This window comes from Chrysemys picta, chromosome 13, assembly GCF_011386835.1.
Source record: "Chrysemys picta bellii isolate R12L10 chromosome 13, ASM1138683v2, whole genome shotgun sequence".
Taxonomy (NCBI): domain Eukaryota; kingdom Metazoa; phylum Chordata; order Testudines; family Emydidae; genus Chrysemys; species Chrysemys picta.
Window position 1 is genome coordinate 37,005,908 of NC_088803.1, and position 17,975 is coordinate 37,023,882.

A 17,975-nucleotide genomic window follows, 5' to 3' on the forward strand; every position below is an offset into this window, starting at 1 on the left:
TCCCAGCCCTGATTTTCTTTCTGCCTTCACTTTTATGCCTAAAACAGCTTGTGCTGTGCATTGCCGTGTGCTCATACAGGCCCCCAAAGCTACTATCCAATTGAAACACCATAGGGATTTAATCAAATCTGATGGTGATTCATGGTTCTAATGGCTGGATCTGTCCTTTACTACTTTACAAACTGAGAAGGAATAAAAAGCCATTTTATTACTTGGCAGTTAAAAACTATTTGTAGAAGTTGCTAAGGTTCAAATCAAAAGCGCTCTCCCTTGAGGACTATTAGTTAATTCAAAGTGCCAAGGGATTTCCCCCCAACCCCCCATTCTTCTTCTTTTGCTTGAGATGTGGCCCTATATCACTGCTGCTGTTCAAACATCTAAGAGTTTTCTGTTCCTTTGACAAACATGAGCCAAAGTGCTTAAGGACATCTGTTTATTTTATTTCTTTAATGAGAAAACCTTCCAATTTCTCCCTGGCTCAGCTGTGTTTATTTACATTTTGTTAGTCATATGTGCTGGGTACCTCACGACATTAACAACCTGCAGAGACCTAGGCTGAAGCCTGCTAGCAGGCATCCTGGTCAAAAAGGCAGAATAAGCCCTTCCTAAGGAAAACAGAGTCCCTGGAACTCTATAAAATAGATTTTCAAAACAAATACAGCCTAATTCACTCAGTAGATCCTGGATTAAGTCAAGATGAATACAATTTGGGAAGGATTTTCTGAGGAAGTTGGAGATTTTTTTACCCACTGGAGGCTAAACTTTGTATTTAATGCCTTTTTAAGTTAAATAAGAAAAGCATTTAGCCATTGCAGGTAATAAAGAGTCTGTTATTTTAGACATGTCATTGTATCAATTATTAGTTCATTATTGGGGAGAGGGCAGACTATATAAGGATAAATAATTGCAGTGATTCAGTTATTTTCTAATGTGTATTTTGGGAGCAAACTTCTATATTAATAATTTCTGCTGACAGGAAGCAGGAATGCAAAATAGGAAAGACAGACCCATGACAGTTTGAAAGATGGGCACAGGAGATGTTCTGAAGAGCTTTTATAGATTTAATCTCTTGTAGAAAAGTTTACGTAAACCAGGGATTTTCCAAGCAGAGTGCGTGTGTGGCATCTAGGAGTATTAAAGGATTATTTCTATCATAAAATACATTTCAGAAATTGTGCTGGATTCCTAGCTAAGAAGACCTGCTCCTGAGCATCTCTAAATCATGACATTTTGTTTTCTTCTAATATTTTAGGGGCAGGCATTAAAAACCTTAACTTCCTCATGTAAAATGCAGGCACAAACAGGTAATTCTATATGTGCTACACCTGTTGTAAATGTTTGGTGTCCATTATTACCCATCTCCACCCAGGTGCACAGTGTTTTGCATGTGGCCTTCAGGGGCTTGTTTGAGAAAATGTGGCCCTTTTCTTTGTGTGGGGTTTTTGATGAGAATTTTTACATTCCTGATGAGGGAGAAGGGAGGGTGATGAGAAATAAATTGTAGACTGACAAAACCTTTGAGCATAAGCCCTTTCATATGCCTTAATAACAGGAATTATTTCCCATCGCACTTAAGAACCATATGCCTCTGCAGTTTTGAGGATAGATTTTTTTCTGATCAATAGACTCCTGGGGTTTTGCTCAGAGATCCTTTGAATTGCCATGAAGTTCTTGTCGCCATGTCATAAGCTGCACATTTAAAGCAGGGACATACTTGGGGCTAGCGTTGACAGAGCTAAAGCGGATGGACTACTGTGCCTATCTGCTCAATGAATGAACTTTATCCATCTTCTGATAAAAAGTAGAACAACTTCAAGGCATTGTCCCCAACTATATCTGGACAGGTACATGCATATAAAGGCAGGAGTCTCTTATGTAAGACTCCAGCCAGTGGGACCAGAAGCAGTCAAAGCAGGACTGCTGCACTGGGGAGCAGGGGGCAAAATGGAGTCCAACTGGGGCCAACCCTCCCCCAAGCATGTCCTGGATGCAGATCTGGGTTGGGGAGACCCTTCCAATCTGTGGGTCCAAGGAACCAGAGGGTGTCTTCCCATGCCACCCCCACAATGTGGCCTGCAGGAAAAACTGCAGGAGAGGAGCCAGACACAAGGATCAGAAGCTGCACAAGCAGGGACCTCTGGACATTCAGAGAACTTTCCATCATTTCGGCTGGAGTTTTTCTGCCCTGTGCTGAATGGCTGTTTGCTGTCATCTTCGCCCTCCCCCTTCTCCACTGTCTCTTTGCCTCATCTTTACTCCACACCTGCCCGTGTGTTCTGTCCCTTTCCCTACCCCGTGTCTGTCTTGTCTATTTAGATTGAAAGCTCTACGGGGCAGGGACCATCTACTACTCAGTGTCTGTACAGCACCTAGCACAATGGGACCCTATTCTTGGTTGGCCCTCAGGTGCTACTGTAATAAATGTGATTAATAACTAACATATAGTGCTGCACTGGACTTCAACATGCTGCTGCTGTGTGAAAAGTGACACAGGATGGATAGCACGATACTGCCATTTTCAATCTGACTTCCATGTGTCCGAGTTAAGTCTGCTGCTTGGATAACAAAAGAGCAAAAAAGAGTTTTTCATCTAAAGAAACTGCCTTTTGGTTTAATCACTGCCATGCGTACATATATACACACTCAAAAGGGAAAAAGAGGTTTCACTTTGTTTTGCCAAGATGAGAAGGCAGGATTACTCTTGACAGCTTCAATGGTTTTGCCCGCTGAGACGATGCTTTCACCCATCTCTGGCCATACCTCAAATAAACATGTGACACACAAGTCCGCTGGTAAGAGATTGAACTTTATTTCCTGGCCCAAGTCACTTGACCCTAAATATGCCTGTCTTCTGGAAGGAGGTCTCACGTCCATGGCTCTGCATCTGGCACTTGGAAATTATTTTGAAACACATTAAAATGGTGCAGGACAGAGATGTAGGGATACAACATGGCAATAGTACCCCGAAACGAGCCTTGGGTGGGTTCTGAAAGGAATTAATATTTTATAATGCATCCTGCATTATGTTTTAAGAATAGATTCCTCAATGTGTGGCCAGCAAGGGTTACTATGCTCTCCACAAACTGCAGTCTGAAGGCGACGAAGAAAGGCATGCTGGTATTGTAGACTTAGCAAGTGGGAACTTCAGAGCTCCCAGCTGCCTGACAAAAGAGAGTGTGCACTTTGGTTGTGCCCTACAGTTTATAGGAGGCAGATGTAATCACCTCTTGAATACGAGGCTGCAGGTTTATTTTTGGATCTATAATTGCTGCTTTTGATGTCTTACGCTGGCAGCAAAGTATAACTGCATAGTGCATTTTCTTGTTTTATCTCCAACGGGAAATATTTATCAAATACAACTCAAGGAGCATCAGTAATTTGGAGTCTTTTCAGAATTTGCTTTTGAACTATGTGAAAATATCCATATTACCACCTTTGAGGTATACTGAGGATGGCACAGAAGACTGAGGAGGCTGCTAGCCAAGCAAGAGAAATCAGGATTCCAGCAGGTTTGCCCTCCACTGGCCAGAGCCTAGAAGCAGGATTCCACATTACTGCTGACCAATATTGAATATTCTCCTTTAGGTCAAAAAGGTATCATAGGTCTTTTTTTAATCTGAGGGTCCAGTTTTTAAGCCCGACAAGGAATGGATCCATCACAGTGTTTGTTGTCAAGATCACAGTGAAAACAAATAATGCAACATGAGAGAATCGGAGCAGCAATGTGTATAACCAAAACAGAACTGGGGCCAGATGCAAGTCTTAGGGAAGCACCAGCTTTATTTACATTCTGACGAGCAGTCACTAGCCAGCAAAACTCCATATGAAAAGAACCAAGCCTTTAAAGTGATTGCTGAAACTCGTCACCAAGACACAGGATTTGGGGACTTCATCAGCAGAGTCAAGGGAAGGGTAGGGACGGTTTTGTGGCCTGCAGCATGCAGGGGGTCAGACCAGATGATCATAATGGTCCCTTCTGACCCTTAAAGTCTATGAGTCTATGAGTAACACAGCAGTATTGTGCCAGACAAGCTGATCAGTTCCTCTGATGGCGATCCTGAATTGCATCATACGCTGAATAAGCTGTGAATGAGGGATCCAACAGCAAGAGACCTGTAAATGGACTGCAACCAGAAATTAGTGGTTTTCTAATGTTCAATAGGACAGTCTCTGTATTATAGTTAGTGATGACAGACTAAGGAGGATACCTTCAGGAGAGGCAGCATGGTCTAGTGCAGGGATCGGCAACCTTTGGCACGTGGCTCTCCAGGGTAAGCCAATGGGGGTGGTGGGAAGCGGCGGCCAGCAAATCCTTTGTCCCACGCCGCTTCCCACCTGGAGTGGCGAACCGCGACCAGTGGGAGCCGCGATCGGCTGAACCTGCGGACACGGCAGGTAAACAAACCAGCCCGGCCCGCCAGGGTGCTTATCCTTGCGAGCCGCGTGCCAAAGGTTGCCAATCCCTGGTCTAGTGGATAAGTCACTGAACTGAGAGGCAAGACATCTGAATTCAGTTCCCTGATCTGCCATAGAGTCCTTTGTGACGTTGGGCAAGTCAAGTCACTAAGTCTCTCTGTGCCTCAGTTCTCCATCAGTAAAATGGGGATGATAATGCTACTTTTTCCTCCTACCCTTAAAGTCTTATCTATTTAGACTGCAAGCTCTTTGGGGTAGTTAATGACTTTCAGTGTGGCCTTGTCTACACTAAGATTTAAAGGTGTGATGTTACAATACATTAGCTAACGTCTTTGAGAAATCGCAGTGTAGACAAGGCAGTGCATAATGTAATATATGCTAAGATGGTCAAGTTAAAGTCTAAGCTGCCCTATCCCCAGCTAAGCCCATCAGCTTAACACATGTTAAAGGCAGTTTGCCTTGTCTACCCAAGACTTTGCAATTATGTTAGTTAGAAAGTATTAGTCTAGTAAAGGCCTGTGTGTGCGTACACTGCTTAGCAGTGGAGCCCTGAATTTGGTCAGGGCCGCTAGCTATTACTGTAATACAAATAATGTCATCACAATGTCAGTTTAGCCCCAAAGATGTTTCAAGATGTTTATTTTATACCTCGCAAGCCAAACTTGCAGGATGTGGAACGTTCGTGGGGAGATCAGGACTGTCTGTGAGAAAGGGGTGTTTAAAACTAAGCCGATTGCTACCAGAAATTGTTCTTTGCTCTTCTTACTCAGAGTTCCGTGAAGAAAAACAATAGAGGCTAGACTGGAATAAACCTGCACAAGAAGCACTTCAGCAGTTCTTAAAGATACAGACATAAAGATTGGCTTGTACTATGAGCAACTATGTTAAAATGGATTTGAAAAAAATCTTACTATTTTTAGTATTGTAGTAACTTTCCATTAGACATTCACTGTAGAAAAAGATTTTAGGAGCCAAGTCAATTGTATGAAACAGATCAAAAAGAACATCTCATCTGATTTAATTCAGTGCTGCCTTTGGGATTTACTGCTGGTATTTAGGTACCTTTCAGGTGCCCTGGATGATGTTAGCAGGGTTTGTTTTGTTACTTCCCAAATCACATTAGCTGGATATACAAAAAGGCAGCTATGAATAAAAGAAATCAGGGAAGGATTTTTTTCTGTCTGGCATGTACTTTTGTCTGGCAAAGTTTACAGTGGTAGTGGTTATTAGGGCTGTTCATTCAGGTTCCACAAGATGGCTAATAAACCTGAATTTTTCAGAGTTCAGGTAAAACAAATTCATGTGTATGTGTTTCACGGGCACTTTTAGCGTATGGGAGATGGTCATGGGATTGGCATAATGAGGTTATAAAAATGGTCATACTGGGTCAGACCAAAGGGCCATCTAGCCCAGTATCCAGTCTTCCGACAGTGGCCAATGCCAGTTGTCCCAGAGGGAATGAACAGAACAGGTAATCAAGAAGTGATCCATCCCCTGTTGCCCATTTGCAGCTTTTGGCAAACAGAGGCTAGCGACACCATCCAGGCTAATAGCCACTGATGGACCTCCATGAACTTTAGTTCTTTTTTAACCTGTTATAGTCTTGGCCTTCACAACATCCTCTAGCAAGGAGTTCCACATGTGCATTGTGTGAAAAAATACTCCCTTTTGTTTGTTTAAACCTGCTGCCTCTTAATTTCATTTGGTGACCCCTAGTTCTTGTGTTATAAGAAGGAGTAAATAACACTTCCTTATTTACTTTCTCCACACCAGTCATGATTTTGTAGACCTCTATCACATCCCCCCTTAGTCATCTCTTTTCCAAGCTGAAAAGTCCCAGTCTTATTAATCTCTCCTCATATGGCAGCCATTCCATACCCTAATAATTTTTGTTGACCTTTTCTGAACCTTTTCCAATTCCAATATATCTTTTTTGAGATGGGGTGACCACATCTGCACGCAGTATTCAAGATGTGGGTGTACCATGGATTTATATAGAGGCAATATGATATTTTCTGTCTTATTATCTATCCCTTGCTTAATGATTCCCAACATTCTGTTAGTTTTTTTGACTGTCGCTGCACATTGAGTGGATGTTTTCAGAGAACTATCCAAAATGATTCCAGGATCTCTTTCTTGAGTGGTAACAGCTAATTTAGATCCCATCATTTTATATGTATAGTTGGGATTACGTTTTCCAATGTGCATTACTTTGCATTTATCAACATTGAATTTCATCTGCCATTTTGTTGCCCAGACACCCAGTTTTGTGAGATCCTTTTGTAGCTCTTTGCAGTCTGCTTGGGACTTAACTATCTTGAGTTTTGTATCATCTGCAAATTTTGCTACCTCACAGTTTACCCCTTTTTCCAGATAATTTATGAATATGTTGAATAGGACTGGTCCCAGTATAGATCTCTGGGGAACACCACTATTTATTTCTCTCCATTCTGAAAACTGACTCTTTATTCCTATCCTTTGTTTCCTATCTTTTAACCAGTTGCCAGTCCATGAGAGGGCCTTCCCTCTCATCCCATGACAGCTCACTATGCTTAAGAGTTTTTGGTGAGGGACCTTGTCAAAGGCTTTCTGAAAATCTATCTACACTGTACCCACTGGATCCCCCTTGTCCACATGTTTGTTGACTCCCTCAAAGAATTGGTGAGGCATGATTTCCCTTTACAAAAACCATGTTGACTCTTCACCAACAAATTATGTTTCTCTATGTGTCTGACAATTTCCCCGGTACTGAAGTCAGGTTTACTGGCCTGTAAGTGCCGGGATCACCTCTGGAGCCCTTTTTAAAAATTGGTGTCACGTTAGCTATCCCCCAGTCATTTGGTACAGAAGCTGATTTAAATGATAGGTTACAAACTACAGTTAGTAGTTCTGCAGTTTCACATCTGAGTTCTTTCAGAACTCTTGGATGAGTACCATCTGGTCCTGGTGACTTATTACTGTATATCTGGAGTGAAATTTTTAAGTGACTAAGTCCCATTTTCTAAAAGTCCCTTTGACTTTCAATAAGAGTTAGGCTCCTAAATCACTTTTGGAAATGGGACTTGACTCCTAAGTCACTTAAGCACTTTTGAAAAATTTACCCCCATCTTATCATAGCTCTACCATCTAGGAACTGAAATGCTTGGAGAAGATTACATCTAGCATTAGTCTAGCTCTATAAATGCCTCTCCCCCCCCCCCCCCGGACTTTTGAAGGATACCCCTCCTCACAAAGCCCAATATAAAAAAACATGCCTACTTGCACTAGAAATAACAGAACCTATGCACACCCCTGCTGGTTACTTATGGATGAGAAAGCCACATCCATCTCTCATATTCTGATCAAGGTATGCAACTCAACAGCCAAAGAATAAATGATTCTTACAACCAGTCTTTGTTCAAACATGTGGCCCAGCCCTCTCTTTCCTCTCGCTCTTTACAACCTTCACTTTTTTATATATTTCAACCAAACAAACTGGTCCATTTTCCAGGAGTTTCCAAGTAATTAAACCCAATTAAAACCATTAAATTCTTTCTTTTAGTGACAACTTCATTATTAACAGCTAACCACAAGGAGCAGATTTAACTTGGAAAGTCCTTGATTGTGTACTAATCCATCTCTCACCTCTGGCTGACACCTCCATCAGATAAACCCCACAGAATAGGAGTCTGATGAATACTCTTAATTAATACTTTCTTCCTTGTAGAAAAGTAATTATTTGTTCACGGCATAAACAGGTATTTGGCAGGAGCTTAAAGTCTGATTGGTTTTAAATACTAGGGTTTGTTTTTTTTATTTAAGGCAAAAAAGCTGAATTCAAGATGTGGGCTCAGAATTACATTGTCCTAACATCCAGAATGTCAGGTTAATTGGCACATATCTAAACAGAGACAAACTCAGACAACAAGCTGCCTCAATGTGTTATCCTGCATGTGTTATCAAAGCAGCCAGCTCTGCCCCTTTGCTAATGGCATGCAAGTCTGAACAATTTACCTACAAGACAGAAGCTTGGAACTAGAGTGTTTTGGAAGCCGAAACCAAGGAGAGAATGACTTACACTTGAGAGATTGCCAGAGATAAATCTGCCTACTCACTTCCTTTTACAATATCACCAAGAGCTATAAAGTAGGAGGTAACTGGCTCTGATGGGCCAGCCAACTGGAGGGATAGTAGCTGCAGGTGGTAACAAATACATGTGTTTTGAATGCATACTTTAGGGCAAGGTGGGTGAGGTAATATCTTTTATTGGACCAACTTCCATTGGTGAGAGAGGCAAGCTTTTGAGTTTACACAGAGCTCTTCTTTAGGCCTGGGAAAGATATTCAATGTCACAGCTAAATACAAGGTGACTGGTGGCACCTTAAAGACTAACAGATTTATTTGGGCATAAGCTTTCGTGGGTAAAAACCTCACTTCTTCAGATGCATAGAGTGAAAGCTACAGATGCAGGTATTATATACTGACACAAGGAGAGCAGGGAGTTACTTCACAAGTGGAGAACCAGTGTTGTTCTGAGAGCTCATTCTTGATCTTCTCCTGTCTGCTGTAAAGGATACTGATCAGGTGGTTCCTCAGTTTCTTTGAGAGTGTGTGGCACAGTCTCTCACCATAGTCAGTGTAGTATGTTGATTGCAATGGATTTTTTACCTTCAGTCCATTTGGTATGATGTCCATCTCTTTGCATTTGGAGAGTAAGATGATGTCTGTCTGTATCTGTGCAAGTTTTTTGTTGAGGTTGATGGATTTCCACTCCATACGGATAAATTTAGTGCCTTGCATGGTGTCAAGTATCAGGGGGTAGCCGTGTTAGTCTGTATCTACAAAAACAACAAGGAGTCTGGTGGCACCTTAAAGACTAACAGATTTATTTGGGCATAAGTTTTTGTGGGTAAAAACCTCACTTCTTCAGATGCATAGAGTGAAAGTTACAGATGAAGAAGTGAGGTTTTTACCCACGAAAGCTTATGCCCAAATAAATCTGTTAGTCTTTAAGGTGCCACCAGACTCCTTGTTGTTTTTGTAGATACAGACTAACACGGCTACCTCCTGATACTAAATACAAGGTGGAACAGATTGTTTAGCATAATTAGTTAACACATATTTCAAGGGAGCATTCAAGGTGAAATAGCCCATTAACACCTCTCCAGTCATAGGAGGGAAAGGCAAAAAAAAAAAAAACCCCAAAACTGGGGAGGTAGTTTAAGTAGGTTACAGATTATAATAAACCGTAAATCCAGTGTGTCTATTCATTCCAAGATTTTTAGTATCTAGCAAAATTATAGGAATTTAAACCCCCCCCCCCCCCGAGCTCATCTTTTGAAGGTGTTGTGCAGTTTTCCTTTGAGGATGAGGACTGAGAGGTCAGATATAGAGTGATCGCTTTGTGAAAAGCGTTCACCCATAGGTGATATGGTGTTTTTTGTCTTTTATCATTTTCCTGTGTCAGTTCATTGAAGAACGTAGTGATTGTCCAGTTTCACCCACATAGTTGCTATTGGGGCATTCAGTGCACTGGATGAAGTACACCGCACGTTGTGATACAGCATGTGTGGGTCCCATGAGTCTTGAAAGGTGAGTTGTGGTGGGGTGTGTTGATCATCGTAGCTGTGGAGCTATATCTGCAAGTTTTGCATCTGTTGTTCTGCTACTTTGCGGTGGTGTGTCCTGGTCTGCGGGTAGCTTCAAACAACCCCCCAACCTCTGTAGCTACCTGCATTAGCTGATCAGTGTTGGTTTATATTCAAATAATCCACTAGTCTTAATAATAATTCATTGTTAGTAACTTAACTGTATATCTAATAAAGTCTATTGTTAACATATATACAGGTCAATCTATCAGTCTAACCTAAAACCAACTGCATCCTCAGATTATCACCTCCACACGCTGAAGAGTCTGTTCATTCTCTTAAAGTCACAATAACACCACAGTCACTAAGTGGGATCAAGAACAAACTTCACCCTGATGGACTGAGCATTTTTTGCCTTCCTCTGAAGCTGTGCTAGCCCTGGATAGATCATTGATCTTCCCCAGAATGGCTGCTCTTATAGCAAGAGAACAAAACATAATTCCCCCAGAGCAATGGAGCCAGATCCTAGGAGATTCTGGATGCCTTTAGTCCAATAGGAATAGCGGGTGCAAGGCATCTCACAGCATCAGGCACCTGACTTGAACTGTGCAGTAGCATGTAATCCCGAAGCCCTCCTTGGCTAGAAATGACAGCGATGACTGAACACATCACAAGCAGACTGTTTTAATGTCACTCACCAGTTCAAATACTATCAGTCCAAATCGTTGTAGAAAAAGTTATGTCTTTCCATTTTTGGCAGCCCACCTTGCTCATGGAGAAGGAGTTGGAGATTTTCCTGCCCATGGAGAAATATACTGAAGCAGAGTGTTTGACAGCGGGAATGTGTAATTAACCTCCCTATTCTTTACAAGCTAAGCGCTCAGCCCAGGCAGGAGAGCAAGGTGAGGTAAGGGTGCAAGGGTCTTCCCTCCTGCATTCGATGGGCACAGCTTCAGTCCTTGTATTGTACTTCCTAGTGCACAAGGGACTGTTCTAAACTGATGCTGCTTTATGCGTTATGCTAGCCTCTCCAGTCCCATGGGAAGGAGCAGGTGTTACATCCAATGGTGGCACAGCAGCTGAAGTCCCTAGGGGCTGCTGGATCATCTCTTAGTGCCACAAGCGAGCCTCACAGGTAATTGAGTGAGGCTGTTTAATTTTACCACATTAGGAAACGCCAGGCCAGTAGCTGTGTATGGCTGAGGTGAGGTGACACATTCAGGGATGGATTGTGATAGCCTAGGTTTTGTGTGTAAGGGGTTTATTTCTTGTTTTCTATCCCATCTTCTTATTGTTCTTCTTTGCTAAAGCATAACCAGAGATTAGTAAAAAGGTAGGACTTGGCTCTTCTAATGTTACTAAACAAACACTCAGGGCTAGTATTTCCCATTTAATTAATTTTCATCGTGAGGACTGGTTGATGGGAGGAGATTCATTTTCTAGAGTCTGAGGGCCCAGTCTTCCCAGTGGATTCCTGTGCAAAGTGAAAGTATCACTTCGAACTGGGCAATTTGGGTTAATTGTTCTCAGTGCACACAAGCATAACACACTGGGGAAGTAACAGATCCCTGAGAGTTATAGGGCTCAGCATTCCAGAGTATTAGGGCAACTTTGCACTCCTCTGCTGATACAAAGCTGCCCAAAAGCTGTCTTAGCCAGCTAGTAGAGCATCTCCCTACAGCCTAAGGGGATCCTCAGGTAACGCAGAGCCACTGTAGCGGCTTGTATGATACGAACCTGCTCTCCCAAAACGAGCGCTCCCTTATGCCTGGCCGATTACTGGCTGCTGGAATAGCTCTTTAGGCATGGTGACAGGAGAGCAGGACTGAGTCCAGTATTCAGCCTGTCCTGGTAGGAAGGGAGTGCAAAGAGAAAGCTGGCTGTGGAGCAAAGTCTCCATATGACAATTACTATGGGCCTTAAGTCTGTCTTTGTGTCCCAATACCTGTATTGACATCAGCTTCAAACTATTTACATAGGCTTACACGGGTCTCAAACAATTGTATCCGGACACTGATTTTGTGTTCTACCCTAGACATATCGGTTTGATACTGAGCTGACAGTGCTTCCAACTTGTTCAAAGTGATCTTCCAGAAAATCAAGTCCTCCCAGAGAGGAGGACAGAGTCTGTCCTGCCTTCAGATATTGAACGGTCTTATTTCTGGATGAATTCAAATCTATGCATCTACATGTAAAAACAGTATCTAGTATAATGATACCTCAGCCTTGGCTGGTGCTTTTGGGCACAAATACATATAATAGATAATACTGGAAGTGCTGATTTTCCTGTTTAACTTTGTCAGGCTGTTTAAGACTTGGAAAAGAATCCCACTGTAGAGGAAGTGTCCATACAGAGCTATGCATTAGTGCCAAATTATTTCCCCAAATGACTTCCCCTTTTTTCTGTTTTTATTTTCATTCCATCACACACTCTATCTCAAGGGAAAGATTTTTTTCTCCTCTGCAGTTTATTCTACATATTGTTTTGGTTTAAGAGAAAGTGAACTTCATACACTGTTCTGCACAAACATTCCCCACTCCACTTTGGCCATCAATACCAGTAAAGCTGCAAACAGACCCAAAGAAAAGAAACAAATGAAAGATACCAAACAATGAGATATGCTAAAAGAGGTTTAAAAGGCAATGGCCCTTGGTATATAGAAGAAATAAATTGCTTCATTAAAACAAAAAATTGATTCCTTCCTAGCAACGTCTTTCTTCAAAAACAGCTCCCTTGATGTAACTTTGAGGGATTGCGTGTCTTGAACCCAGGCCTTTTGAAAATGGGAGGGCCTGGTCTGTCCACTTTTCAGGACGGGCCCTGGTCCCCTACCCTTCCTATTCCACCTGAGGCCCTGTCCCCCGACCAGGCTGGAAGCTGGAGCCAGGCCAAGGTAAGAACTGGCTGGGGGGCCTGGACAGCTGTGGGGAGCCATGGACCCTCCAGCTGACCTAGTTGGGGTTCCCAAGAGCAGCCCCCTGGCCCATGTCCCCATCCCCCAGGGCAGGCAGAGGGTCCAGGGTTCCCCACAGCGCCCCAGGCCCACTGGGTTGCTCTTGCCTGGGCCCAACTGCTGCTCTTCGGACCCCGAGGCTCTGCCCCTATCCAGGCCAGAAGATGGAGTCGGGCCAAGGTAAGAGCCACCCGGAGAACCCAAGCAGCTGTGGGGAGCCCCGAACTCTTCACCTATCCTGGGTGGGGGGCCATGGAAGATGGGGACATGGGCCAGGGGTGGCTTTCGGGCCCCCCACTCAGGGCAGGTGGAGGATCTGGGGCTCCCCACAACTGCCTGGGCGGCTGTTACCCTGGCCAGGCTCCTGCTTCTGGCCTGGGGGCAGGGCCTCAGAGGGAAGAGGAGGGGCAGAGCCATGGAGGGGGCAGGGTCTCATGGCCCCCCACTTTTACGAAGGATCCGGCGCCCCTGCCCCAGATGCCGCCATCACCTAGCAGCTTGTTGGTACCAGCAGGGAGTGTGGGCTGATGGATCCTAGTTCAAAATGGAGGCACTGCCCATAAAGCTCCTGATTGGAAGAGACATCCGGCCTCTCCAATTGGCTCAGACTTGCTATTTAAGCCAGAAGGAGGCAAAGAAGTTGTCTGAGGACCTAGATGAATTCCTGCCTAGCTGCTACATTGGACCTTGTCTGACTCCTGCCCTACTCCTGGTTCCTGCCTTGTACCAGATCCCTGGTTCTACACCCTCACCCCTGTCTGCTGACTCTGTCTCCGACCCTTGGCTTGACTTCTGACTCTTTCTCCGACCCCTGCCTCTGGATCCAGGAGCCTGTCTCCTGCTCTGACCACTAGGTCTGACCACCCGATCAGACTCCCTATGTGCTAGTCCATGACAGTAACTTTATTGGATAATAAAATTCAGTTCAGTGTTATTCACCTGGAGCTTTTATGATAGCCAAAACACATGCACAAAATATTAAGTAAAGCCTCCCAAGCACCAGTATGCCTAAGAAAATTAATGTGTTCTAACTTGTGTCACTATGTGATGGCGTCATGTACGTTGATGATTTGCTCTGATTTTAACCATTGGTGGTACCGACCTAGGTACATGCATTGATGTGAACTCCTAGAATAGGCAGGCAATGCCCTTTTAAAGACACGTTTTGCAACAGTGCGTCTTACCCCAGTTTCAAGCAGAGGTAAAGTTGCATTGGGGCAGATCGCAGCTTATAGCAGGTGTGATGTCCCAGTCCTCAAACCCCGGCCTGTGAGTTCCCAGAGAGCCACCGCATCCTGGCCACCACCTGATGTCAGCTGAAACCTGGTGGGCCAAGGAGCTAGCAGAACTACAGCCTCAGCCAAGGCACTACCCACAGGAATCCTGACTGGAGGATCGCCTGGCTTCACCAATTGGTCCAACCATGCTATTTAAGACAGAGGGAGGCACAGGAAATTATCTGAGCAACTTGGTGATTGCCTGTTGCTGTTGTGTTGGACCCTACTGGTGCCTGCATTCAATCCCGTTCCTGATTCCTATTCTGCTCCTTACCCCTGCCCTTGCGCCTATTTCCCACTGTGTTCATGCTCCATGCCTGATCCTTTCTTCTTCTCCGGTTCCTGCCTTTATGCCTCACTTCTGACAATCATTTACCAGTCCTGGCTCTGACTTGTGACTCTGGCTTGACTCTTGGTATCTGATCCCATTTCTGACCCTCAGCTTTGATTCCTGGTTCTGACTCTGGCTTAGGTAATCAGCAGTTGACTCTGGTGTTAATCCTCAACTCTGTTCCCCGGATGCCTGCTGCACTCATGAGACCTGACTCCTGCTCTGACCACTAGGTCAGACCACCTATATCCTGGTCACTAACAGCAGGTTTGCTAGTGTGTGTTAGGATTTCACATGGAGGTGGCTACTCCAGTAGCTGAAATCAACAGCATAGACATGGTTCTTACTCTGATCCTTGATCCCCATACATAAATATTCTCAGAGAGAAATTGTTGCACTGACATGAAATAAACAAATACTTAAATGTAAGACGTTGCAGGTGAGTGACTTTAGACTTCTGATGACAACATTTTGGATCAGGAGTGTTCAACGAGAAGCTTTTGATTTTTACTTTCCACCCAATAGGAGAAAGTGCCGTTCTCTCCAGGGCAGTGGTAAGCATGTTCAAGCATGAGTGACGGAGCTTTTCTCTAGTTTAGTGCAGTCCCTATGAGTCATCCATAAAGCTGAAACCACAGCCATTGTCCTCTAATTAAAGAGCTACACCAAGAATGCGTAATAATTAGGTTACTGTGTGATACACCATCCGTGTCAACAGCATCTGCCACAAAGGTTGATTGAAACATACTCAGCCTCCAAACATTGTGTTCCCTAGTAGACCTCCCAAACTAATTCATTACTGACCTCACCATGCAATAACATGACTCCACAGAAATCTGCAGAAAATTAGGGCAAAGTCCACATATAAATCTGTACTGTCTTAGCAGGACTTGTAACTTCAGTGGGAAAAAAACGCACATGTACACTCAAGGCACACAAAGATGAGAGATCCCTGACCTAATAAAGATGAATTACAAATGAAAGCCTGTTGTGGAAACTCTCCTTTTTCAAGCTCTCTGTTGCTTTTAACTTGATCAGGCAAAATCCGTTTGAACTAGGAGAGTGTTTACCAAATTAACAACAAAGTATTTTTGTTTGTGTCATAGAAATATTTATTTAGTGATTAAGAAAATAATTTTCACCTGAATAGCACTTAAGACTCTTCTATGTCATGTTTGTTCCTATTATTTCACACTGGGCTTGGAGCAGAAGTTAATTATTTGGGGCTGAAGGTCTGTGTGTGGGAAGTTGTGACATGGAAAACGACAGAATTGTATTTAATATTGTGGAGAGCTAGGTTGAGGTATAGGTCACAGCAGATTCCTAAGGAGCAATGTGGAGCAACAAATCACAGAAGAAGCTGTGTCAGGTGCTCGTTTGTCAGTTTTGAACTAATAAACTAAGGAGTTATCAGGAGTTATACATTCCCAACAAGTGGAGAGCAGGTCCCATACAGTGGGACTGCTTACCTGATGAGAAGAGCTTCCTTCCAAGGCTGGTTTAAAATTAATGATATGAAAAATAAGTGATTATCTTATTTCATTTAATTTTGTTTTGGTAACATTTACTGTTTTCCAAGTGGTAGAATGGTGTGACCAGGAGGAATTTTACTCTTATGTATACAGTGCTCTGATTGTACAAAGCACTGTATAGAAATAAAATAGACATGGTCCCTGCCCCTAGGAGTTTACAATCTAAGGGTTGATATGATGCAATGAATGAAAGCAACAAATAAAGTTGGGGAACTAGGAGGATGAAGGTTATAACAGTGCCACAGGAGGCACAGTTCTACTGTAGTTGAACTCAGTGGAGGTTTTGCCACTGGTTTCATTGGTGGCAGGATCAGGGCATGGGATATGTACGTTTATGTGGACTTCTTGATAACTCTCTGTGTGTAATTTTCACTGATATAAATTTGTTTTGTAAAAGCTGGAGGCGTCGTGACCTGTGGCTAGGGAACTTGAGCCTTTCCTCTGTAAAGCACTTTGAGATCTGCAGATGAAAGTGTTATACAAAAGTTAAGCGTTACTGTTAGTGGTAGTACTGATATTTGAAGTTATCAGGAAAAAAAAAACATCTTAGGGTTGGTCAAACTGGAGTATGCAGTGTCTGAGGCATATTGTTATTTCTAACACACAGCATAACAAGTCTGGTTTACACATGTGTTTTTATAGTTAGACCAGTACAGACCTTAGTGTGGATGCAGTTATTTCTATATGGGAATAACTCTACCCGGAAGCACACTTACACTGATATAACTGTGTCTGCACTAGGGGACAGTTAAAGTAGTACAACTGTTGTGTGTAGATGAGACCTAAAAGAAACACTTAGTCTGTTCACCAGATCCCCACTACAGTTGTTGGGCATTTCAAGAATAGAACTAAGGATATATCGTTAACTCTGAAGTGAACTTGGCTTTTACCATGTTTTAGCCCCCCTTTCCCTTCTTTCTCCCCATTTTCACACACACACAAACCTTTTACTCAGGTTTGGAGGTGCCTTGACCTGGCTGGAGGTGTGAGTTAAAACCCAGGCTGCACTTTAACTCTGGCTAGAACCCACCCACTTTGTAGTGAGGATGCAGGCTAAATCAGTCACGTGCAGAAAGTCCTCCAGTGTCCTCCCCACAATTCCCCCAAAGGACAAACAAGTTCTCCCACACAATTGACTGGGAAAGAATCTTAGAGCATCTCAGCAAAGAACCATGGGATATACCCCCAGACACACCTGAGTAAACGTAGAAACAGTGAGGACATTTTGTTGATTGAATGATGTGAATATGCCCTGCAGAGAAAGGAGTCTGACTTTATGGTTAGAGCAGGGGAGCTGGAAGTCAGAACTCCTGGGTTCTGTTCACTGACTTGTTATTTGACCTTAGATAAGTCACATTAACAAGTAAAATGAGGAGCAATACTGACCTCCCATGTGAGCCTGGAAGCTTAAAGTTTTTAAGCTGTCCTCATCTGAAATGTGCTAAGTGCAGGGTGTTAATGTTCAAAGGGAGCTGCACACATCACCGGAGGACAGAATTCAACCATATACCAGAGTAAAATTCCAGGGTAGAAACCTATGATCAATATATTTGAGAAGTAAATGACATTAATGGCTGCATGAGTAGGACAGGTCCCAAATTCACTCCCAATAGCCAGAAATCAGGGGAAGAGGATGATTAAAATCACTAAAGACCACACACATTTTTTCTTTCGAACAGGACACCACAACGTCTGTGCGGATAGGTCTTATGATGGAAGAAATGATCTTCAACCTTGCAGATACACATCTGTTCTTTAATGACCTGGAGGTATGTAACTGCATATTTTATTTAACATCTTCCTATTTAATCATCTGCATCTGGTTTAGAAACCCTTCATTTTCTGCTCCTGAAACTTTCATTACTGACCCAAAGAAGTGGGCCTAAGATGGCTTATGG

General features: G+C 43.2%; 1 protein-coding gene and 1 long non-coding RNA gene across 14 annotated transcripts in view; one reads left to right on the forward strand and one right to left on the reverse strand.

Moving 5' to 3' along the window:
• Nucleotides 1-17,975, forward strand: part of EYA2 (EYA transcriptional coactivator and phosphatase 2) — a 154,335-nt gene that overhangs the window by 104,270 nt on the left and 32,090 nt on the right. For all 13 annotated transcript variants that reach the window (XM_065566662.1, XM_065566667.1, XM_005304641.4 and 10 more), the window contains one exon: nt 17,757-17,846. In XM_065566662.1, the coding sequence (XP_065422734.1) occupies nt 17,757-17,846 (90 nt within the window). The remainder of the gene's footprint in view (nt 1-17,756; nt 17,847-17,975) is intronic.
• Nucleotides 1-17,975, reverse strand: part of LOC101934267 (uncharacterized) — an 87,491-nt gene that overhangs the window by 31,060 nt on the left and 38,456 nt on the right. The gene's annotated exons all lie outside the window — the stretch shown is intronic.